Source organism: Erinaceus europaeus, chromosome 9, assembly GCF_950295315.1.
Source record: "Erinaceus europaeus chromosome 9, mEriEur2.1, whole genome shotgun sequence".
Classification (NCBI taxonomy): domain Eukaryota; kingdom Metazoa; phylum Chordata; class Mammalia; order Eulipotyphla; family Erinaceidae; genus Erinaceus; species Erinaceus europaeus.
This window is the reverse complement of record NC_080170.1, coordinates 7,013,387-7,038,329: the sequence shown is the minus strand read 5'-3', so window position 1 is coordinate 7,038,329 and position 24,943 is coordinate 7,013,387. Positions and strand designations below refer to the sequence as shown.

At 51.4% G+C, this 24,943-nt stretch overlaps 2 protein-coding genes across 9 annotated transcripts in view; one reads left to right on the top strand and one right to left on the bottom strand.

Annotated features, from left to right (window-relative positions):
• The window catches only part of STK10 (serine/threonine kinase 10), a 538,544-nt gene extending 518,989 nt beyond the window's left edge, over nucleotides 1-19,555 (top strand). The window contains exon 20 of the mRNA XM_060197153.1: nucleotides 19,544-19,555. The gene's annotated coding sequence lies outside the window, so the exon portion shown is untranslated. The remainder of the gene's footprint in view (nucleotides 1-19,543) is intronic.
• RANBP17 (RAN binding protein 17) overlaps nucleotides 1-24,943 on the bottom strand; it is a 291,165-nt gene that overhangs the window by 63,961 nt on the left and 202,261 nt on the right. For all 8 annotated transcript variants that reach the window (XM_060197144.1, XM_060197145.1, XM_060197147.1 and 5 more), the window contains 3 exons: nucleotides 17,571-17,674; nucleotides 10,293-10,381; nucleotides 2,537-2,644 (listed from right to left, as the gene is read on the bottom strand). In XM_060197144.1, the coding sequence (XP_060053127.1) occupies nucleotides 2,537-2,644; nucleotides 10,293-10,381; nucleotides 17,571-17,674 (301 nt within the window). The remainder of the gene's footprint in view (nucleotides 1-2,536; nucleotides 2,645-10,292; nucleotides 10,382-17,570; nucleotides 17,675-24,943) is intronic.

The window sequence follows — 24,943 nt, the reverse complement described above, 5'->3', positions numbered from 1 at the left end:
ACGTTCTCCTCGGTCCCTGAGGAGCGCAGAGACGGCCTGAGCGAGGCTCAGGTTCACACTCCACCTTGATCTCGGCTTTCCTGCGCTCTGATGAGCTTTCAAGAAACGACAGGAAAATTTGAAAAGGATTGGCCACCGATGAACAAAGAAGACGTGGAAGCAGGTAGTCGGAGCAAAGGAAAGCCCTGGAAGGAGCAGAGGCACCGCCAATGTCCTGTTTGCCAGGAGTAGGGGCAAGTGTCCCTTCCCTGTGACTCTCCCAGGACTAGGTGGCCATGTCTGGAGCCACACTGCTGTGAACGTTTGCTTCAGGGCGCCTGACTCCCAATTCCAGAGGTGCGCTGATTCACTCACGCGAAAGCCCCGCAGGATGACACATTGTTCTGAGAGCACCCATCTTCACCCGGGAGTTCTGAGGGCGCTTGGTGAAGGTGTGTGTGGACCCTCCACCTCCCGCAGATATGAAAACACTTTACCACATACAATGCAGTATTCCCCCCCACCTTTAGTTTAAACATTGTATCTGTAAAGACAGGACCAGTCTTCTGGCTACAAATATTATAATTTAATGAAAACAATTTCTAACAGGAAATATACAGCATCTGTGAGAATGGTTTTTAAAAAGGAGAGAGAGACACTAATGGCTTTCAGAAGAATCTCTCTCTCTCTGTCTCTCTCTCTCTCTCTCTCACACACACACACACATTTTCCAGCCAGTTCTTTATCCAGCTCTTGCATTAACATTTAAAAAAATTTATTTATTTATTCCCTTTTTGTTGCCCTTGTTGTAGTTATTATTGCTGTTGGTGTCGTCATCGTTGTTGGATAGGACAGAGAGAAATGGAGAGAGGAGGGGAAGATAGAGAGGGAGAGAGAAAGACAGACACCTGCAGACCTGCTTCACCGCCTGTCAAGTGACTCCCCTGCAGGTGGGGAGCTGGGGGCTCGAACTGGGACCCTTATGCCGGTCCTTGCACTTTGTGCCACGTGCTCTTAACCCGCTGCATGACTCCCTGCATTAACATTTTTAAGTGAGTGCTTTAAAAGATAGACAAAGGGAGAGAGAGAGAGAGGAGAGGAGAGAGAGAAGAGAGAGAGACAGAGAGACAGAGACAGAGAGAGAGCGAGCTGCAACTCTGACACAGGGTGGCTGTGTGAATGGCATATCTTAAGGAGGGAAAGCCAATCAGCTGGCTGGCCACAGCTCTGCTCTACTGCCTAATATTTACAGGAGGGGGCTGGGATGGGCTGCTGGCCCAGGCGCAGTCAAGGTCAGAGAGGCCACCCCTGACAATTGTTGCTGCTGGGTTGTCACTGAAATGAGAGGCGGAAGGCAGGATGCACAAGCCTCTGGGTGCAGAGGAAGAAGGCTGCCTCAGGATGACCCCTCATGGGACCCCCTCAAACAAGCTCTGTGCCCAAGGATCGCTCTGGGACTTGGTCCTCTCACTCATGACACGAAGCCATGAAGCCCGGAGACTCCTGGGAGGAGTGGCCATGGAGTTCCAGGTAACAGAACCTATCTCCCCCCGAACAACAAATCGCTACAGCTATGGACCTTAACAAAACTCACCAACTAGACATCCACAGACTCAGCCACCAAGTGGCAGGTGCTAGCATGACTCCATCCCGACTTCCCTGGGCAGACGACCTCACCAATGTGTCCTGGAAACTCCCCTCCCCTCCCCAGAGCCCTGCCCCGCTAGGGAAAGACAGAAACAGGCAGGGGATGTGGATCCACCTGCCAACACCCAAGTCCAGCAGAGAAGCAACTACAGAAGCCAGACCTCCGCCTTCTGTACCCCATAAAGAATCTTGATCCACACTCCCAAAGGGGGAGAAATGGCAGGGGGAAGATGACCAGAGGGCTCTGAACTCCAGCTCCATCAGGACCCGGAGAGAGAAGAGGAAAAAAGAAGAGGAAAAAAGGAGGGGGCATTTAGATGTAATAATAGGTGTGACTTGGAAAAGAAGACATGATGGGAAAGAAAGAGAAAAGAAGGGATGATGATTTAATTTTATTTCCATCAGAGCACTTCTCAGCTCTGGGCGATCACGGTGTGGGGGGATTGAACCTGGGGACCTCAAGAGCTTCAGGCAAAAAATCATATTTGCATAACCATTGTGCTATCTTATCTCTCTCCCCCTCACCCCCCAACTCAGAATATTTGATGTATTTTTATAATTTTATTTATTTATTTATTTTCTTTTGCTCACCAGCCCCAACACCAAAGGTCTGTTGTCCCTGTGCCCATGCCCATAGATAACCACTGTAGTTCTCCCAACCAGAATATTTCAAATACTAGTGGCTGTGCTGTCCTCAACCCCTGTCATGACAATCATAGGTGTCAGAGTTTCTCCCCCATGCCCTGAAATGTCTCAACAACGGCCATGAGTCTGGGATCTGGGATTCCTGTGAAGCCTCCAGCAGATGCTCCCCCAGGGAGGAGAGGCTGTCTGTGGGGGCCGCCAGGGGAAAGGCTTTCAGTCAGTCTGTCTGTCTGTCTGCTTGCCCGCGCCCCCGCATGTGCCTCACCTGTTCTGCACCAGTTCCGCCAGGAGCTTGAGGATGGGTGTGGTGCAGGCCGGCTCGCTGTACCACAGCTCCACCGCCTTCTGGAGGACTGGGAGGTAGAGGGGGTACCTGGAGGGGGCTGTTAAGGAACCCGAGCATCCACAGTCAAGAGCCAGCTTGCTCCTGGGAGCTGGCGTGCCGGCAATGGCAGAGAGAGGGAGCTGGCCTTCAGAGTTCTGCTCAAGGAGACCCACTTGCACCTGGTCCATGCCTGGTTTTCTGCACTGTGCTGCCGACGGCAAACTCTTTGCTTTTCTTTCTTTCTTTCTTTCTTTCTTTCTTTCTTTCTTTCTTTCTTTCTTTCTTTCTTTCTTTCTTCCTTCCTTCCTTCCTTCCTTCCTTCCTTCCTTCCTTCCTTCCTTTCTTTCTTTCTTTCTTTCTTTCTTTCGGTCTTTTTGCCTTCAGGTTATCGCTGAGGCTTGGTGCTGGCGCTACAAATTCACTGCTGCTGGTGGCCAATTTCCGCCCTCCCCATTTTATTGGACAGGACAGAGAGAAATGGAGAGGGGAGGGGAAGACAGAGAGGGGGAGAGAAAGACAGACACCTGCAGACCTGCTTCACCACTTGCGAAGCAACGCCCCTCCCCCGCAGTTGGGGAGCCGGAGGCTTGAACTGGGATCCTTGCGCTTCATACTATGTGTGCTTACCCTGCTGCTCCACCGCCCAGCTCCCATTTGCTCTTATTTCTAACAGTCACGTCTACCGTGCTGCTTGACTCCTGTGTACTCCGTGAATAAAGGGACACACACTTTAAAGTCAGCATGTAAGTCTGAGTAGGGGGATGTTAACCTTCCCCCCGCCTCCACCAAGGGCCATTTGGGTATTTATAACATCATCTGTGGGCCACTTTTCAGATGTATATTTTATTTTGTTTGCTTTGGACAGAGACCGAGAGAAGGTGAGAGTGGAGGGGGCGAGAGAGAGAGAGAGAGAGAGAGAGAGGCACCTGCAGGCCTGCTTCACCACCTATGAAGCTTCCCTGCTGCAGGTGGGGACCGGGGGCTTGAAATCAGATCCTTCTGCCCTGTGATGTGAGCGCTCTACTGGGTGCATCCCAGCCCCCCTTGTTTTATTCAATAGCACACAGAGAAACTGAGAGCAGAGGGAGAGGGAGAGAGGGAAAGAGAAAGAGAGACACCTGCAGCCCTGCTTCACCACTTGTGAAGCATCTCCGATGTAGGTGGGGAGCCGGGGCTCGAACCTGGGTCCTTGTGCGCAGTAAGTAGTATGTGTACTTAGCCAGCTGCGCCACTGCCCAGCCTCAAATATTAACTTAAAAATGAGCACTTGGGGAGTTGGGCGGTAGCGCAGCGGGTTAAGCGCAGGTGGCGCAAAGCGCAGGGACCGGCATAAGGATCCCGGTTCGAGCCCCCGGCTCCCCACCTGCAGGGGAGTCGCTTCACAGGTGGTGAAGCAGGTCTGCAGGTGTCTGTCTTTCTCTCCCTCTCTCTGTCTTCCCCTCCTCTCTCCGTTTCTCTCCTATCTAACGACAACGACATCAGCAACAACAATAAAAAACAAGGGCAACCAAAGGGATAATAAACAAACAAATACAAAAAAAAAAAAGAAAAAAAAAGAGTTAAAGTAAAAAGAAAATATTACAGAAAGAAACTGTTTCACTCAGAGAGACCTCCAGGTAAAGAGCTTGGTGGCTGGTAGCAAGAAAATATCTGGAAGGTTCCCCCAACTAACCAGAAGCCCCAGGCTTCTCAGGCTCTGATGACGCCCCAGCGTCCTCACAGGCCCCTTTCCAGACAATCTACAGGCACCGGGGCCATTTTTCAGAACTTGCCGCCACTGCCGGGGGACACGGGGGGGGGGGGGAGGACTGCTCCCTGTCCTGTGTACGGTGACAGAGGTGCCAGCTCTCATATGCGGCTGACAGAGGTGACTGCCACCCGGAGGATGAGTGATGACGGGAACGCGAGCAGAGGCCTGCCAAGCAGAGGGGTGAAAAGGGCTCAGATTGCAGGGTGAGAGCCCCCAGCCGCTCTGGGAGTTTAATTTTCTGAGGGCCTGGAGAGATGGCAGGCGGAGGAGCCCCGAGGTAGGAGAGGCGCGGCCCTAACAGCTTCTCAATGAGTTCCTACCGTCTACCTTGGGCAGATGGAAAATCAAATGTCAAGTGACGGGGTGCTTTAGAAGATACCAAATATGACCAAAAAAAGGAACTGTGAGGTCTGCTTTTTTGACAATATCCATCCATCCACCATCTGTCTATCTGTCCCTCTACCCAGAGTTACTAGCATTTGCCATTTGCTGAACCCCAAGTACACGGAGGCCGGAAGCCACCGTTAGCTTCTCCTGGGGTTTCTCGGAAGGCCGTGTAACATAGCAGAAGGCCGCGAGAGAGTGTCTGTTCAAGCTGTGAGGAGGAAAGGATGTGACTAGAGAACAGAACCAGCCGGCCAGCTCCGAACATTTCTAAAGGTGTCCTGTCAACGAAGAGACACCTTCCTTCCTGGAGGCCCAAGTCTTTCCCTCTCTCCACACCTCCCCTCCCCAGGAAGCCTGGCCCTGGAGCTCTCGCTCATGTCCACTGCAGGTCCTTTGCTCACGATGCACTGACCTGGAGTTCAAAGGTAGCTGACTTGATTCACTCTTAGGGAAAGCGAGTCTCTGATTCAGTCCTGTGCCCCACACCCAGACTCGGGAAATGCCTGCCGACCCCACAGCGATGATTCCTGTTCCCTTCCCTCCTGTTTTCAGCTCGTCCAACGCACTTGAAGTGGGATTCTGATTTTCTTAGCCCATCGAAACGATCAGGGGCTTTACACCAACAATTAAGGGGCAGGGGTCTACCTTCCTTGGAAAGGAAGAGCTCTGGCCCTCTCCTTCCCATGCTGGGGCTCAGGCCTCTCCATACCCCTACCCTCCATCTCCAACAGTCCAGCCCTACTTGACTGGCTCAGGCCCAGGGAAACACCTTGAAAAAAAAAAAGTTAGGTGTCAGGTGGTGGCACACCTGGTCAAGCACACTCATTACAGTGAGCAAGGACCCAGGTTCAAGCCCCTGGTCCCCACCTGCCGGGGAAAAGCTTCATGAGTGCTGAAACAGGGCTGCAGGGGTCTTCTTCTCTCTGTTTTATTCCCTCACTAACTCCCTCTCCTCTCTCAATTTCTCTCTGTCTCTATCCCATAAATAAGTATTTTTATTTATTTTTAATGAGGGGGAGGGAGAGAGAGAGAGAGAAAGAGAAAGAGAGAGAGAGAGGATACCAGAGTGATACTACTCACTCATCATCACCAGAGTGATGGTGGCGCTGGGGATTGAACCTGCGACCTTGGAGCCTCAGGCAGGAGAGTCATTTGCAAAGCCACTAGGCTGTCTCCCCAGCACCCAGGGTACCATCTTCATCTTTTGTGGAGTCTTTCCTCACTCCCCGGCTAAGTGCATCTCTGCCCTAGCACTGATCACTACCTGTGTTCTTCTTACGGTCTTTTCAGTGGGCACCTGTCCTGGGCCCCTGTGTGCAGTGATGGGCGGGCAGGCAGACAGGACCCAGTGGTCTCCCCTTGGCAACGGTGGACGAGGATTTACTTGATGCTGCTCACCGTACCGGGCCCCCTTGGACAAGCTCACTCAATTCTTTCTCGCGGCATGCCTGGGAGGAAGGGGTTCTGAGCCCAGTCTTGCGGGAGAGGAAAAGGTGGTCCTGAGTGGAGTCCCCCACCCTCAACCCTGACAGTGGATCCGGGACTTGGACCTGAGATGTCCCAGGCTAGACTCTAAAGACTCTCAACTCTGCTCCAAAGCTCAAGGTCTGGCCTCGTCTTCTGTAACAATTATTATTTCTTTATTATCTTTATTTATTTACTGGATTGAGACAGCCAGAGATGGAGATGAAGGGGGGGAGAGAGGTAAGAGAGGAGACAGAGACACCTGCAGCCCTGCCTCACCACTTGCAAATCTTTCCCCTTGCAGGTGGGGACCGGGGGCTTGAACCTGGGTCCTTGTGCATGGTAACATGTGCGTCCGGCCTCCCTGGCCTGGTCTTCTGTAAAGAAGGTGTCTGTGCAGGTTACTAAGCCCCTCTGGCTGCCTGGCTGGCAACCTGCGGCCTCAGCCACCACCACACACATTCCTTTTTTCCTTCCTCAGTTTCCCCACTGGGGTTTTGACTTCTTCAGTGCTCTGAGTATGGCACTGAGTGGGATCTGGGAAAAAGTGGACACCGGGTGAGTAAATGCACTGCCAGGCGAAGTGTGTTTAGATCTCGCTAGTCTCTTGACATGTGGGCAAGAAAAAAAGAAAAGATAAAACAAAATCCATGAAACCAGAGGAGGTGAGTGACTCCTCAGTGCCCCAGCAGAGGCATGATCTGTCAGACGCGGCCGGCCGCAGTGGAGTCGCAGGCAGCTGGGTTTTGGAAGGACGGGGTGACGGGGAGTGTAGTTCATGCGGCAGTTAATACAGTCAGTGCTTATAGAACCGTTTTTTTGAATTAAATAGCTAACCACACAAAAAGAGCTTTTTTATCAAATAATCACCCATAAATAAAATGCATTTTGACTTTCAGATGACATGTGTTCTTCTAGAAGGCTGCGTCTGTGTGCTAAGGACTGGGTCACAAATTAAAGAACACACACTTTTGTGTGTGCGTGTGGGGGGGGGCGGGTGGCAGCAAATAGACCCCCCCCAGGAGTGACAGGGGAATCGCTGCTGACAGCTTGACATATCAACATTTCAGGAAGAATGAGTGACTTTCATATCCACATCTCACAGCCCCCCCCATCACATCCTTATTCATTTTCACATTACCACAAGACTTGGGAAAGAATCCGTACTTTATCACCTGAAAACTGCTTAAAGTATTTCGAGATATTTTAATAAAGCTTTTCGAATTATCAAATAATGCAACTTTTAAACAAATCTCACGATTATTATGAATATTTGCTCTTCATCCCTTGCCCAAAGGAAAAACGATAAATCTTGTCTCCGCTGAATGAACACCATTTATCATATTCATTTTGTTGTCAATACAATTATGAGAAGCCTTTGGCCTTTTCCCAAGGAAGCGGATTTGCTGGCAAAACTCAATTATTCTAAGCAAGGCTGGTACCAGCCCAGCCATCCCGCGCGTGTGCGGCAGTCGGGGCACCGGTGCCCGAGTGAAGTGGCATCTCACCCCTCCACCTTTGACCCTCGGCCCCAGCCAAGAGGAGGAGACAATGGTCTCTGGTATACATATATTTGAAAACAAACCCTGAAGTCCCCAGCAGGTTTCCCATCTGCCGTGGTCTGCCACCTGCTGGACAAGCAGCCTCACTTCAGACAGGTGAGATGGCAAACAGAGATGCATCCTGCAAATTGGAGGTGGTCCCTGTGATGGCAGCAGGGCCCTTCTTCCACACCATGGAGGGGAAAGGCTCTGACCAGACTCTTGTCTAGAGGGGAGCAGGCATGAATAAATATTCACGGCCGGGTTTCCTGCGGTGGGTGGGTGCGGGCCTGGGTTTGAGAACACCGTCAATTTTAATCTGCTGGGGAGAATTTTTTTTTTTTTTTTTTTTTTTAAGATTTCTCAAATGAGCCTCTCTCTCTCTCTACTTGTGTTTGGAGAAACAGAAGGGTCAGGTGTGAGGCTGGCTCATCCTTCAAAATGTTTGGTTAATTTTTTTCCCCCCCAAAAAGTTAAGATCTGTAGCTGGGAACATGCCTTTTGTATGATGACATGGAGACATTCGTGACTTTTCAATGACATGGAAAACTCTCATTTCTAACCCTTCTACGGAAGGGCATGTTAGGTTGACAGAGTAGGAATTAGCGGCAACTTTGACCTAGCATGTTATGATTGGGCCCTCCTCAATCGATATCGAACAGGCCATGGCCGGTGCGCTGCTATGTTCCATCGCTGGGGAGCCAGAGACGACCCGAACTGCCCCTGCGGCTCCAGACAGACTATGACCCACATAGTCAATGACTGCCACCTCTCCAGATTCAAAGGAGGTCTCGAAACTTTACATCAGGCTCAACCTGACGCTGTTGACTTGACTACGGAAGAAGGGCAAACAAACGCTAGAAGAAGCGGCAACTGGAAAGGTAAAGTCAGTGTCTAGTTTTTTTTTTTTTAAAATATGGAGACAGAGAAGGAGAGAGAGAGAAAGAGAGAGACCACAGCACTGAAGCTTCCTTCAATGCAGTGGGGACCAGGCTCAAACTATCCCAGGGAACTGTTTCACTGGCCCTCAAGTATGTTATGCATGTATGTATGTATGTATGTATGTATTTTTAATGACTAGACTTTTCTCTCAAACATGTTCAGAGCGCCTGTCAGTTATCTTGTGGGCCTGCACTGATGACTGTCTTTCTAAACTTCCTTTGCACACTGATTTGTGACAGAAGTCTGGATAGGATTTTGGGGAGAAAAATAAAAAGCAACTGAGAAATGACACAACTTCGAAACTAAAATGGCCTTGGACTTCAGAATCTGTCTGGCATGCTTTGATAGCTCCCTGTGTTAGGGAGCATACAGACCTTCCTGTACGTCTGTCCAGCGTGCGTGAACTGTCACTTGCTGTTAGGATCAAAGAGGAGCCATCCAATGTTGCCAGTACAACAGTCTCAGCTGGGCTTGGCTGCGACTAGCAGAGACATTCAGGAGAGATGTTATATGAAGCCCATTGCTGGGCTGGGGTTCTGTGAAAGTCGTTCATGCCTTGGGGCTCTGAGGCCCTGGGTTCAGTCCCCAGCACCACATCAGCTAGAGCTGAGCAGGGCTCTGTTTTTTTTTTTTTTTTCTCTCTCTCTCTCTCTCCTTCTCTCTCTCTCTTACACACACACACACACACACACACACACACACACACACACACACACACACACACATTACAAATGAATAAATAATAAAATATATTTCAAAAGACAGAAATATTAAAACAAAACACACCACTTGCTCATCTTAATGGCCAGAGGAAGACATGGAAGGGGACATCTCTCTTTCTCTCTCGCTCCTTTTTTTTTTTCTTCCCCCAGATGAGGAAACCAAGCCTCCAAGAGGTGAAAAGACTCCAGCGGGTTTCTGCAGCCAGTAGAGAGCTGTGGCTTGAACCCTGCTTACTCTCTCACCCGGGACCCAGCACTTTTCAGTGCCACGGTCACAGGCCTCTATGGTGTATGGCCACTGTTTCCTTGTTTTGCTGTCTGTATTAAGCCCTGGGCAAAGGTCAGCTCGAATTTTATACCAAGCCCTGCCGTGCGTGTCCATTACTATTTTCTGATGGGAAAAAACAAACAAACAAACAAACAGACAAAAAACCCCACAGAACTATAGCGAGCTGAGTTAACCCTCAGAGAGAAAGCGACCCCCTCAGTGCTACTGAAACAGAACAGAAATACCCGTCCACCTCCCCCGCCCCCCACCCCCACCTCAAAATGCCTGGTGGTAGGAGGCACTGATCCCAAGGGAAAGAGGTGGGCCCCCAGCCCAGCAGAAACCATCATCCGGGGAGGTGAGTTTTAAGTCAACCTCTCAGGGCACAAAACAAAATGCAACGCAACCAAACGCCCATCACCTGGTGGGTGAGTGACCTCTCTGAAGGCTGAGCTCGGGGCTCCGCACGGCTGCCACGGCGCTGTAATTTTTTAGCTGATTACACATTAGTTCATTTAGTTTTGTTTCCTCTTCCCTGCCGCGTGGTACTATTAAAGGCAAGCGAGGGGCCGGGCCTCCCTCTGTGCGCGGAGCTGGTATTGTCACAGTGTAATAAGGATACATCCAGTCAAACAGCATGGTGTAGCTGGTCTTTGTGTTCAGTGCTAAGGCGATCCCTCGAAGATCCCTCGCCAGCCCGATCAGCATACGCTGTCAGTGGGAAAGAGACACAGTAATTGATTTTCACGTCAGCGCAGAGCAGATGGCGTAATAATCAGGCAATAATGACCACGTATCTGATTGTGACTCATTAGTTATCGTGTCTTGCCCGGATCTCTTTCTGCGGAGAGCCAGACCATCCAGTCTGCTGACCAGCTAGACTGAGATCTGCCTCGTACACGTGAGGCCGAGGCCGGAGTTCTAGGAGCTTGGCAACATTTAGGCTCTTAATACATCTGGGTTCTGAGCAGTGCCAAGTTGGGGGTGTGGGGTGGGCGTTGGGAGGGCCAGGATGGGTAATTTCACAAAGCAGAGAGAAACGCACGGGATCTAGACGTTATTTAATAAAAGCACCCAGCCTGCCTGAGACTGGTCCCTGCAAAGCAATCTGCAGTGTTTTCTGGAAGCAGGTTGGCACTTAAAGATCCCCAAGGACAATCCTTCGTAACCAAGGGCGGAATAAAAGGGGCCAAGTGACCGACTGGTACCGCCATGTCCCAGAAGGGCACCCCCATTCTCTAAGTGGGAATATATATACTCCGTGCCAGGGAATTCCGGGCAAGGCAATCGACTCAGCCTGGGTTTTCTCATCTCTAAAAGGGGCTGACAACACACTGGTTGTTTTTTAATTTTTTTAGTATTACCTTTTTTTAATTTATTGGATAGAGATAGCCAGAAATTAAGAGGGAAGGGAGATGATAGAGAGGGAGAGAGACAGACAGACAGCAGCACTGCTTCAACGCTCGCAAAGCTTTGTCCCCCCCCCCCCTCCCCCCCCCCCCCCCCCCCCCGCCGCAGGCTCGAACCAGGGTCCCTGCGCACTATACCATGTGCACTCAACCAGGTGCAGCACCACCCGGCCTCTGACACTCTGCAGAGATGTGTGAGCGAACACTCGTGAGGAAACGGAGAACAGGAGTCTGATCCAGATCCTGCCCTTCCATATCTAGTTCTAGAGTAAAGAGGGAAAAACAATAATGACCTTAAAGAGATCAGACATATAACCTGGACTCTTGATGAAGCTGTCCTGAGGATGATGCTTGGGGAGACAAAAAGAAACCCCTAGGAACAGGTGCTACAATGTCAGAACAAAGAGCACGCGTGTGTGTACGTGTACATGCATGCACACACACATGCAATTGCAAAGCAAGAGGGCTGACTGAGACATATACGTGTGGTGTCTGAGGGCATGTGCTGCAGTGGAAATCATCTTTCAGGCCAAAAAGAAAGAAAGAAATAGAGAGAGAGAGAGAGAGAGAGAGAGAGAGAGGGGAAGGAAGGAAGGAAGGAAGGAAGGAAGGAAGGAAGGAAGGAAGGAAGGAGGGAAGGGAAAAAAAACAGGCTGTGGACTTTTCTTTTCCTCTCTCTTTGGGAGTGATTGAGAACTTCTTTAGGAAGACGTCTGAATCTTTACAGGGCTGATCTTTACAGGGCTCAGGAGTGAAGCCTGACCCTCGTCATCTTAAGTGTGAGCAGAAGGCAGCATCTCTGGTTCTCTTCACCTCCAAAAACCATGCTCAGGAGGTGAGTCCACATGAGTGGTTACCTCTTCACCCCAGCCTCACCGTTTAGAGGATGGTGGTTAGCTGGACCCCTTCCTCCCTCCCTCCCTCCCTCCCTCCCTCCCTCCCTCCCTCCCTCCCTCCCTCCACGTGGAATCTTTTTTCTTCGCATCATCTCCAGAGTCCTTGGTCTTTTTCAGTGGCTTCATGTTCTTGTAGGTCTCTGTGTGATTTTTAAAATTTTTATTTTTATTTTTATATTTTTATTTAAGAAAGGAGACATTAACAAAATCATAGGATGGGGGGGGTACAACTCCACACAATTCCCACCACCCAATCTCCATATCCCATTCCCTCCCCAATAGCTTTCCCATTCTCTATCCCTCTGGGAGCATGGACCCAGGGTCGCTGTGGGTTGCAGAAGGTGGGAGGTGAAATTAAGAGGGAGAACTTCTCCGTTTTATATTTTTATTTACTTATTTTTGAAACCTACTTCTACGACCTAGAGCCTGTTCTTTTAAATATTTGTTTGTATTAGTGATTTCATAAAGGCCTTCAGGGCCATAAGATTACATGGGGTATAGCTCCATACCACACCGTAACCACAATTCTGACCCCCTGCCCGGCGCCCCTGCAGCCATGATGATTCTCACAAAGCCTTAGTGAACGTTTGAATGCCTTATGCTGTGCATCTGAGTGAAACCATTCAGTCGTTGCCTTTCAGAGAAAATGCAGGTCATCTGGTAACTAGCAGTCACAGGTGTGGAGCACAAAACACTGAAGGGTAAGACTCCTGGACTTTACCTCTCTCCCACCTCCTTCGTATTATTAATTTATTGTTGGGGAGAGACAGAGAAAAGTTGAGAAGGGAGGGGAGACAGAGAGGGAGAGAGACGGAGAGACACCTGCAGCCCTGCTTCGCTGCTTGTGAAGCTTTCCCCCTGTGCGTGGGGCCCAGGGGCTCGAACCCTGGGTCCTTGAGCACTGTAGTGTGTGTGTGCTTAACTGGTGCGCCACCCCCTGGCCCCTTCTTCCTTTTTTAATGCAGGTGCAGAAGGTAGAAGGAAATGCCATTATTATGGTCAAAGACTAGCGTGTTTATGTACACTCCTATTAAATTGTAATAAAAAAAAAAAGACTGGCATGCCTGAGAATTGCCCCAGTGAGAAGAGGGGGGGAAAAGAGAGAAAGAAGGAAGTTAGTTAGTTAGGAAGGAAGGAAGGAAGGAAGGGAGGGATGGAAGGAAAGAGGGAGTGAAAAAAGGAAGGATGGAAGAGACGAGAAAAGAAAGACAAGAGTCAGGGGACAAACTTAAGGTCTGTTAAATATATGATACCACTATGGACCCAATTTCTCTCTCTCTCTCTCTCTCTCTCTCTCTCTCTCTGCCTCTCCCTCCCTCTTGGGACAGCAGACAGGCAGCAGGGCTCTGCCATGCATGGCGTGCCTGCTAGTGAGAGATGGAGCCCGCTCTCCAGAGGAAAACACTCCTTCTCCCAACACTGCTAGTCTGACTGCTCAACTCCCTTGCTCTCTTAGTCCAGTGGCCCTTGCGGCCATTTCTTCCTTTCTTTGTGTCTTCTCGCCCGGCGAGGAGCCCCGTTTGGTCCGCATGACCCTGGGTGTCTGCATGGGCAGAGGGCCATGTTTTCTCCCTGGGCTCTGGGAGGTCCTGCTTCTCAGTGCCCAGCGCAGAGGGTCTTCACAAAGCTCTGACCATTCTCACGACACAGACGGTCTGATGCTTATCGTACCACAAACGACTCTTCCTGAGAAGATGCGACTGGGATGCGAGCGTCCCAAAGACTAGAGGGGGGCAGGCCCACGCTGCCTGCCCGGGTGCGGGGAGAAGCAACACTTCTCCTGCCCGGAGGAAGCCTCCCATTCCAGACCGGACGGCACCTTCTGGAAAGCCAAGCCGGGCGTGGAGCCCCTTCACGGAGCTCTCGCCGTGATCAGATGGACGTCTGGGGGCAGGGGGGCGAGGAACCACCGCTTGTCATGTGATTTAAGATTGGCTTCTTTGGAAAGTTGCTGCCTTCCTTAAGCCTGCAGATGTTCACAGGCCAGGCAATGTGAGACAAAGGCTTCCACCTTTGGACTGAGGCTGTTCTGGGCAGTGGGCAGGGCTGGGCAAACTCACCCCACGGGTCCTCTCTCTCTCTCTCTCTCTCTCTCACTCTCTTTCCCCCTGGTGGCTCCGGGAGCCCATGGTTAGGCGAACACTTGTCTGGGTGCCAGGCATGAGACGGATGGGCCAGGGAACGGCTGCCACACAGCTTCCCTCCCCCCTGACCCCCAAACAGGGTTTCAAATGGAGAGTCTGACAGACCCTTTACTGTAGTGGCACTACTGGGGGCAGCTATAATATTATCCTCATAATTCTCCCGTATAATAACAACAAAGAAAAAGGAGGTGAGGGGTCATTGTGCTTTGTCTTTAGAATTAAGATGGCTGTCTCCATCCTTACAGCATACTCTTAATTCTGGAGACACGTCTTAATAACCTCTAAATAGTTCCAACAAAAGAGCCGTGTCAGAGGAACGAGCAGGCCCCAAGGTGTTTCAACTGGAGTGTTTTCATCTGCCTTTATTGCTCTATCCCTCTCCAGAATTAAGGCAATAACCTGTGATAAATTATTCAGGAACTGCTACAGGGATCAAAGCAAAATCATTCTGTTAAAGTGTTGCTTGCAACATTTGGCACTTAGTGCAAAAACTTTTAATGTGCGCATGCTGGAAATCAAGGATTTTAAATAATTTAGTGCGGCGGGCGGAGTCCTTTTTTTTTTTTTTTTTTTTTTTTTTACGAAGGGGCTAAAGATAGCAGGTTCCTATTTAACTGCTCCTTCTCCCCGAAGTTTTTCATTCATTTCCCTTAAAACCCATGACGTCATGGCTAAAAGTCTAGAAGGCGGTGTGGGCTAGGCTGTGGGTAGGACTAGGGGGTTCTGGGTGCTTGGGGGAGGGTAGATATATTTTGAGCAAATGAAAAAAAAAGCTTCAGAAGCAAGGGGTTGTCATGGGCTTTCCTTTTTCAGACCCTCCACTTGGGAAGCGTCAAGACCCAAGACCCCACCCCCCAAAAATTCAATGTTTGTCTAGATTTTATTAGGACTAAGCAAGGAGACAAAGCTTTAATCTAAACTGGAGCTTTGCAGGGCTCCCCCGTCACTGCCATATTTCAGCTTGGCAGAGGAGACCCTTCACGCTTACGCTCATCCCCAAAAAATCTGAGTTTGAAAAATCTCTATGGGGGGGGGCTCAAAAATCCTGGTCAGGGTTGCAAATGAAATGAATCTGGCAGTCCCGCGGCATTTTCATACAGAGATTTTTAACGGCATCACCTCCTGTGGGTTGGCATACTAAATACTTTATTGAGGAACAAAACAGAACTTGTTATTTATTTATTTATTTATTTATTTTTATCTCCGGTACTTGCAAAATGAAGTACCTGAGAGCACTTTTGCATGTATTATTTATTCATCGTGATAGCAAGCTAGCCTTAACCTAATAGATTACGTTTAAAAAGCATTTAGTGCAAAAGTTTTTGTTTATGGCAGCGCAACAGATCTGGCCCTTTCTCGGTGGTTCACAGCCCCCCCAAGTCTTCTTTATACAAATTAGACAGATGGTGCTTACAGTAGAATTTACTCGAGGTCTGTCACAACAAATGCGGCCAAACTGCATATTTGATCACTGCAGAATCTTGTCTACCTGCAGCTGCCAACTGCTAATCCAATTTCCCTGATAAATGTGGCAAGAGACACGATCAGCAATAAAGAGCATCTAACTCCATTTTCCTGCAGGGCGTCTTTTGATGAACATTTAGGACGGAAGCTCGGAGAGCACTGTGTGCCCGCGGTTCGTGGCAGCTGCATGCATTCTGAGCCTCTGTTCTCAGGTTACTCACTTAATTCTGCCACTATCATTACGTTGCTATTGATCTCGGTAGCTGTTGCCTACACAGCATTACTCTCGACGAAGCTGAATCAGGCAGTTATCATGCATCAAACTTGCTCAAAAGCCTGGAGATTTCCCCTTAATTACTTGTGATTTTATTTGCAAATACCGTTAAAGTGTAATCAAGCAGTCACTTTCCAGGGTCGTTAAGAACTTGCTGGTGTAGGGGATATATCACTGGAACTCCATTAAAAATGACTCGAGGAAGATAGTCGCGATCAGACGAGATGGGGTTGCGTCAAAAGAAAAAAAAATAGAGAAAGAAAGAAAGAGAGAGTGGGGGGGGGATAAAAAGGGAAAAATGGGCTTGGAGGATGATGAAAGCTTCAAATGAGACAAATGTTATGTTTACCAAAATGAGTTTTTTTTTTTTCTTCAACCTCACAGGTCTCTTTCTTTCTGCGACCAAGGCTGGCCGTCGTCACCTTACAGCTACAGAGATTGGAAAATTTAGGAGACGTGGGGAAAACAGAGTTAGCCGGAGTCCAAGCCCGGGAGCAGATTTCTAGCCAGACGATGGCTGCACAGCTAATTTCTAAGTTCCTCTTTTGTTTGAAAATTCTGTGAGTGTCTCCAGTTGGTAAACACTCATCTCAAAAACTCTTTTAAATGAAAGGTAGAGTGTTTGGCCAAATATACATACATATACATACATATATATATGTATAAAATACATAGGTATACGTATTTATTTTGGTAGAATTCTTCTGAAGGTAGTATCACAGGCTGTTGTTTATCTATTTCCCTTCTTACTGCTATTTTTTTGGGGTTTGTTTGTTTTGGTATATGGAAGAAGAAGCAGGCCAAAAAAAATCACACACACACACACACACACACACACACACACACACACACACACACACGGTGAATATTTTCCACTGTTCCAACAACAGTGAACACATGACTCAGGCACTGCCAGCAAAGGTGCCTCTGTTCTCTGGAGTGTATTTCTTAGTCTTTAAAAAAATTAATAATCTGTGTCAATCTGTTTTCTGGAGCCCAGATCCATCAGGGTTCCAGAAGATGCCGTTCCTGTCAGGCAGGTCCTCTGCCAGCCCCTCTGCACTAAAACACGGGGCTGCTTTGTCACAAGCAGCTCGCTACACTTAAGGATTTTACTAATAAAACATAATGTTGTCTTAGATAGTATGACTGTTGCCACAGCTGAACTGACTTGTCAAATCAATCCTAATATGGCTCCCACAGGCACATAAAAACCTTATTTAGCTATCAGTTATCCTAATCACTTTGTTCGGTTTAAGAATGCAATACTTCAAGACCAGCTTCTATTTATACATATATGCCTAGCCATTTAATAAAGTCTTGATTTATATAAATTCTTGTTTAAAAAATATTTAGAGACATGGTGTGTGAGTGACTGTGTGAACTCTCTTCCTCTCGCTCGGATGTGCTGAGGTGAGGGTGGGGGGGACACGGAGGGGTGAGGGGGACGAGAAGAGGTGGGGAGAAGTGGGGGTGGGTGGAGACAGGCTTTAAAAGGACCGTCGCCAAGAGAAATCTTTCCAGAAATCCAAACTGAGGCCAGAGGCGAGCCAGTCCGTCACCTGGTCCTAATGCACCTGTCCCCGGCCACGGGCTGATCTCAGTGTCTGTTTATAGAGCTGGAGAGGGTCGGGGAAAGGCTGGCGGTGGGGGAGTTGGGGGAGCCGGGGCAGGCAGGCACCCTTGGGGGACAAAGCCCCCCGTCAGACGCACCTTTGTGTCCTCTTGCTTGAAATTGTTGTTGAATATCTGTAGGACGGTTTCAAAAGAGACTGTCAGAGGCAGCATGAAATTCTCAAATTCATCCTCGTCTTCGCCTACAGGGGAAGACAAAAGGGGCACCGCGGTTTAAGAGGCGTGTCGAGGGCCATTGAGCATGGTGGCCCAGGCAGGCGGCATTCAGGCCGAGAGGGGCCCCGCCTGCTCGAGGGGGGCAGTGGGCATTCACCAGCTCGCCTGCCCCGGGCTGGGCCTCATTCAGCATCCTGCTGTGCGGCCTTCTCTTTTGCACCAAACGAAATTGCAAAATTACTTACCAGTCATTTTTTTTCCCCCTCCCTGGATCTTTATTGGATCAAACAGACACCCACCTCGGGCACCTCAGCCCTGCAGCGCTCCCCAAACCCACCACCAGCACCCCCAGAGCCCCCCTTGCTGTCTGCCCCAAGGAAAGCCGACCCGCAAAGCCTCCGAGACAAGGAGTTGTTGTTGCTGCTGCTGCTGTGGTTTCCCCTTCTCTCTAGGTGCCAAGGCCCTGGAGGGCAACCAGACCCAGGTGCCCAGCTAGCTCTGAGTTATGACTCCCCTTGATTTATGTCCTGCTTTATTAATCCACTAAGTAGGTGGCAGGGATGCTGTGAACTGCCAAAGAGGACGGGGGTCCTCCTGGGTCCTTTTGATTGTCACAGCCTTCTCCATGGGCCCACTGGCTCTGGTGCTGCTGAGAACAGGGGGACAGGAGGTGGGTTTTTTTTTTCTTTCTCTTTTTCCCTCCCTTCCTTTTCTTCCTCCTATTTCTCTCTCCCCTCTTTTCTTCCTTTCCCTTTTTCTTCCTCTTTCGTTTCCTCCCTTCCTTCATTTTTCCTTCTCCCTTTCTCTTTTCTTTCCTCTTTCTTCCCTTCTCTTCCTTTTTCTTCCTTTCTTCCCGTCACCCTTCCTTCCTTTCATTCTTCCTTTTTCTCTCTCCTCTTTTCTTCCTTCCCCTTTCTTCCTCTTTCCTTCCCTCACCTTCCTTTCATTCATCCATCCTTTTCCTCTTTCCCTTTCTCTTATTTCCTCTTTCTTCCCTTCTTTCTCTCTCCTCCTCCCTTCCTCCCTCCCTTCCTCCTTTCCTTCCTTTCTTCTTTTCAGAACTAGGCTGTGGTTTCCTGAGGACTTGGGGGAGCCAAGTCTTCACACCCGGCTCAGCTGAGTGGATGGGCAGATGCATGGTGCTCTCGAAGGGAGTCTCTTGTGAACGAGAGATGTGGTTCTCTCGTCCCCTGTCGCCACACAGACCTGTGCCCTGGGCTCTTGCTGGTGAGGTCACAGGCAGAGAGAAAGCTCAGGCAAGCTGGCAGGGGAGCAGACTCAGCTGAAGGTGGAAGCAGGCCAACCATTCTGTGGGTTTCTGAGTAGAGCAGTTTGTCAGGAAGAGTGATCTCGGAGGAGGGGTCGCAAGCCTCTCCAGGTCTGGTCTTTGACCTCAAAGGGACTCAGTGGGTGTAAACCCCAGGGTCTCCTCAGACCTGCTGACCCAGAACTGGGGTTGTGTGTGTCTGACAGGGTGGAAGCTTCCAGGTGAGTGGGACACAGGTGAACACTTGTGAAAGGCCAGCTGAGACCCCCCCCCTTTAAATTTTATTTATTTGATAGGGCAGAGAGAAATTGAGAGAGGAAAGGGGGATAGAGGGAGAGAGACAGAGAGACACCAGCAGACTTGCTTCACCTCTTGCAAGGCTGCCCTCCTGGAGGTGGGGACCGGGGGCTTGAACCCAGGTCCATATGCACAGCAATATGTGCACTTAACCAGGTGTGCCACCACCCAGCCCCAGAAACGTCTCTCCCTATGGGTGAGGATGGGAGGCGTGGGGTCACCCAGAGGTGGTGGAGGCAGGACCCGGGTCCCTCACTCTCGGGGTGCCATGGAGCCAGCTGGCCTGTCCTCTGCGGCTTCTCTTGTCCCTTTGCCCTCACAGACTCTGTTTCCGGAGTCCCCTGGCGCTGAGGGACGGAGCTTTGATGACAGGCTGGCACTGCTGGGACCGCACAGGAGTCAGGCCCCAGTCAAGGGAGGGCCAGACCAAGAGATCATCCTGCTCTGCCACCAAGTGTCCCCTTACACACGGCCTCCGGGGACACCTGGAGACCTGGGCAGGGCTCCCTCCAAGCCCCTCAGAGCCCAGGCCGCAGCTCTCCCAACGTCTGAGTTAAGTCTCTAGGAGGTGGCACGCCAGGTGTGCGCCCCCCTCTCCCCACCCCGGAATGTCCTCTGAACTGTCGCTGCTGACAGCATCTGCTAGCCTGCCTGGAGCTGCCGGGTTCAGGCACACGGCTACCGGGAACACGGGCGCCACCACTGTCCGTCCCCCCCACCCCCCGTGAACCTCGACACTGGGAGGGTGCTGGGGACCGTGGGAGGTGGGGCTCACAGGCCGCAAGTGTGGATACCAGGTCTGCCGGCTGCAAGGGCAGGAAGCTGGGTGCCCCTCCGTCTCCTGGTGAAGAATGACGTGTGTGTGTGTGGGTGGGTGGGGGGCATGAGGGTAGGCCCAGTGCCTGCCTCCCACGCCCACTACCCAAGGCTGGGTGCTCACTGAGGACCGGGGGGGGGGGGTTTGAAATCTCACCTACCAGTATTACAGCATCAGGACTTAGCATAGCACCTGGCTCATGTTAAGAGATGAAGGGCTGGGGGCCAGGCAGTAGCTCAAGGAACAGCACAAGGATCCTGGTTTGAGCCCCCGGCTCCCCACTTGCAGGGCGGTCACTTCACAGGCGGTGAAGCAGGTCTGCAGGTGTCTGTCTTTCTCTCCTCTCTATCTTCCCCTCCTCTCTCAACTTCTCTCTGTCCTACCCCCCCAAAAAAAAGCCACAGGAGCAGTGGATTCATAGTGCAGGCACCGAGCTCCAGCAATAACCCTGGAGCCAAAGAGAGAGAGAGAGAGAGAACACGATGAAAGGCCCTGGAAACAACAAACAATCACCAAGTTCGGGACAGTGTAAGCCTTAAGCACAACGCTCATGTTGACACTGTGCTTAAGCCATATAATCTTGCTTCTCTTTACTTTTACTAGTGATTTAATATTGATTCACAAAATTGTAAGATAACAGGCGTCTAATGCCACACTGTGCCCACTCCCAGAGTTCTGTGTCCCCACCCCCTTCCACTGGAAATGGCAGGAGTTCTCCCAAGGTCACAGATTGATTTTGTATCTGGGCTGATTTTATATCTATGTCTAGGTCTTCTCTCTCTCTATCTCTGTATTATCCCGCCCCCTCCCCCCCAATCTGTTCAACCATCCTGCCTTCACTTCCTTGGAGGGTCTTCTCTCTCAGATAAGAGAAACAGGGCCTGACTTCCTCTGGTCTTTTTCAGATTTGCTTCCTATTCAGTGACGGTTTAAATACAAGATTCCTGGTGACAAAGGCTTTGGGTCCTGGTGGGATGGGGGTGCAGAGCCCTCTGGTTATTTTTCCCTGCCATTTACCCCTCTGGGAGTATGGACCACAGTAAAACTTTTTTTTTCCCCCTACTAGAGCACTGCCTGGCTCTGACGACTAGTGGTGCAGGGGAATCGAACCTGAGGCCTCTCCTGCACGGCTGCTGCACTGCCGCCCCAGCTTTTCTGAACGTGAACTCCTCAGTGAGGGCAGTGACAGCCAGAGCGGGAGACAGGCAAGGTGGGCTGGCCTCCTGACTCCGCCACCCATAGATAGCAGTCTGCCTCCAGGTGAAGCACCCCGTATAGTCAGCTAAGCCTCCGTCCTCGGCTGTGGTCAGGAGGCACGAGGCTTCCTGCAAGGGCTGCACAACAAGTAACCTGCAGCCTGGCCGCCCTGCAGCCCCTGTGCGGCCCTCAAGTCACACACCACAGCCACCGGCACTTTTGGGAGGGAGAGAGGGGGTACTGCGCCTGCTCGCCCACTCTGGGGCTGGGCCCTTCCTTTGGGAGCAAAGCTTAGGTGTCTCACCCCGCCACACAGAACAAGGGCAGACTTTTCGACACGTCGACCTCCTCCCGGTACGCCGAGTGAAAGGATGTCACTGGTTTCCTGACCCCACCTCTTGCTTAGTTGGATTTTGAAGCCAATGGGGCCATCGGCAGCACTAGCGGCCAGGCACCAAAAATGTGCAAGGAGAGAGTTCTGGGAGCAAAGACTACAGAGAACAATGGAGGCGGCAACCACATGCAGAGAGGCCACTTCCTCCGAGAAGCCCTCCCTGCCCACTGCCTCAAACACTGTGGATGCCCACAGTACCCCTTCCCAGCCCGTGAGTGGATTTTATTTTCCTCCCTGGGCTTACGGTGGTCACCTACATTCTCCCCTACGAGGCTGGAAGCTCCCTGGGCCACACTCTTGGTCTGTTTTGATCGTGGTGGTGTCTCGAGAGTCTTCAATAAGAGCCTGGTGCTCCAGACATGATCTGGTGTCACCAAGTAACAGTGACATCCTTTCCCTGCGGCCTGCCATCCTCCAGCTCCTCACTGAGCTCAAAGCACCAGGGCCAGTCCCCCATGTCCCAGCGAGGCGGCTGTGAGTGGGACCCCAGCGAGGTCACTCTCCTCCCAAGCTCCGTCTCCTTTCCTCTAAGCCTCTGATGGGTGGTGGGCGTGGGAGCCAGGGGCTGAAGTCAGAGCCTTGAGTTGTGTGAGTTTCCATCTTGGACGCGGAGAGGAGATTCCTTGGCCGGCTGGCATCTGGGGCTAAGGCAGGTGGGTCTGGGGGTCTGGGTGCGGGGTGCCCGGGTCCCAATGCATAAGGCCTCGTCTCGGAGAGCACACTTCTCTACCGCTGTGGGGCCAGAGTGCGTGTTTGTGATTGTGCCACACAGAACACTTTCACCCACCCTGTCCAACACTTGACGTCTCGTCACCCAATCTGGTCCCCTATGCCTACACTGAACTTCTCTGTTCCAGACTCTTGGAAATAGAGCTGGCAGTCAGCTGAGGTCAAGAACAAACACCTCATCACAGACCCCTGCAAGCGTCAACCCGGCTTTGACCTAGCACGTTATGACTGGGCCCTCCTCAATCGCTATGGAACAGGCCATGGCCGGTGCGCCGCTATGTTCCATCGCTGGGGAGCCAGAGACGACCCGAACTGCCCCTGCAGCTCCAGACAGACTATGACCCACACAGTCAACGACTGCCACCTCTCCAGATTCAAAGGAGGTCTCGAAACTTGACATCAGGCTCCACCTGACGCTGTTGACTGGCTACGGAAGAAGGGCAAACGCTAGAAGAAGAAGAACAGAACCCCTCACTCGCCTTTCTAGGGCAGCTGTCTGTCCTCATTTTGCTTTATCTTATGTCATGGTTTTTGGCCACCAGAGTTACTGCTGGGGCTCCGTGCCGACACTGTGAATCTACCACTCGGGGGTGGGGGGGCATTTTTCCTGTCTTCTTTCTCTTTCGCTCTTATTGGATGGGACAGAGAGAAACTGAGAAGGGAGGAGAGATAGAGAGGGAGAGAGGCAGAGAGATACCCACACACCTGCTTCACCGCTCGGGAAGCTTCCCCTCTGCAGGCAGGGAGCCGGGAGCTTGGACCTGGGTCCCTGTGCGTGGTGACGTGTGTGCATGTCATCCAGGTGGGCCACTGCCCGGCCCCCGGTCCTTGTGTCCTTTCCCACTGGGGTGTCCCTGGCTCTCTCTTGGATGGCAGGGGACAGGAGCGCGGCACCTGAGGATGCAGGCACGTCTTGGGCATGTCTGACGCAGCTGTGTCTGCTCGGCCCACTGTGCACAGGGCTGTGGGCTTTCTTTTTTTCTAATAAGGGACCACAAGTCCATGACTGGAAGACCAAGGTGTCAGTCTGTAGCGTGACGGCATCATTTGTGCCAAGCCTTAATTCTTAGAGAGAGGTGAAAATAGTTGCTGAATCCTAGGGGTTTGGGAACGCCGTTGGCCCATGTCAATCATGGTGACAGCCGCCTTACAGCCGCCGTGGGGAGGATGGATTCTAACACTGGCACTGCTGACAGGCCAGGCTGGGAGGTGGTGGAGTAACCCCCCCACACACTCACGAAGGTGAGCAGCCCCTGGGAACCTGTGCACGAGTTGGCTGTCTTGTATGGAAAAGGAAAAGGCATTTGGGCTGCGCGTTGACTGGCCTGGAAACAGAGGGGCCAGCCCGGGTGATCCCAGCGGACCCACCCGTAAGCTGCGGGAGGCCAGGGTGAGGCAGAGGACGGTGTCCTGGACTCACGGGGGAGCCCTGCCCTCCCTGCGGTCACACACTCATGCAGCATTCGCACCGTCCCAGCTGAGGTTAACTTGTCATGGGAATGAGGGAGACAGCGTGTGGCGGAAGAGACATGTGAGATGGGTACAAGGGGTGTCTCAGGAGAGCTGCAGACTTGGGGGGGGTTGAGGCTCACCAGAAAGGGGCTTCTGAAGTTCTAAGGAAAGAGGAGGTGGGGAGTCCTCCCCGCACCCCTTCAAACACCCCCGCCCCCAGACTGCCGGAATCCTTTCCCGAGAAGCCTAGCCCTGAGAGCCGAGCCCGCTGAAGCATCCCGTCCCCTGGCGGGGAGGGGGCGCACTGGACTCTGTGCCCCCCACCCCCCAAATCAGGTAAGTTTATTAAGATGGGATCTGGACTTAATGGGCGGCTTTCTGCCTACGGGGCCAGCTAATTAGTCTTAATTATCTCATTATACAGTCTAAGTGTTTCCAGCTGCTGCTTCACCCGGTAGCCGCACCACCATCAGCACCCCTCACGCGTCACATCGGCCTTCCAGAGAGTCTCTGCCAAGTCCCGGACACAGGTGGCAAGTGGCCTCTTCTCACCTACCAGGACACCTCTTCCTCCCCGGTGTCTGCGACCAAGCTCCTCACTCGCTAGCCTCCGCCACCCCACCCCCGGAGGCCCACATCCACGCTCCATCATGAAGGGGAAATCAGCTTTGGCCAGTTACTACACAGGCATCAAGGCCGGGGCTTAAGAGCGACGCTGGCCTCGTGTTGACCACTGCACTCTGAGGAGCCGCTGAGGGCACACGGTGACCAGGGAACCTTGTGTATTCTGCAGAAACTCAGAGGGCAACTTCTCCTCCCTTCTCTTCACGACCCCCACGTCTCCAGTCAATCATCGGGCCCTGATCAAAAGGGACAGGGGGCCCGGGACTTGGTTAAGTGCATATGTTTGCCACACCGGAGGACCCGGGGTTCGAGCCCTCGAGATCCGCACCTATAGGAGGGGACGCTTCAAGAGTGGTGGAGCAGGCCTGCAGGTGCTTCTCTTTCTCTCTCCCCCTCAGTTTCTCTCTGTCCTAGCTAATGAAAAAAAAAAATCAGAATAAAAGAAAATTAAAAAAAAATAAAGAAGAAAGAAAAAGAAGTTAGCTGATGGAGAACAGGAAACTGAAGTCGAGAGCTGA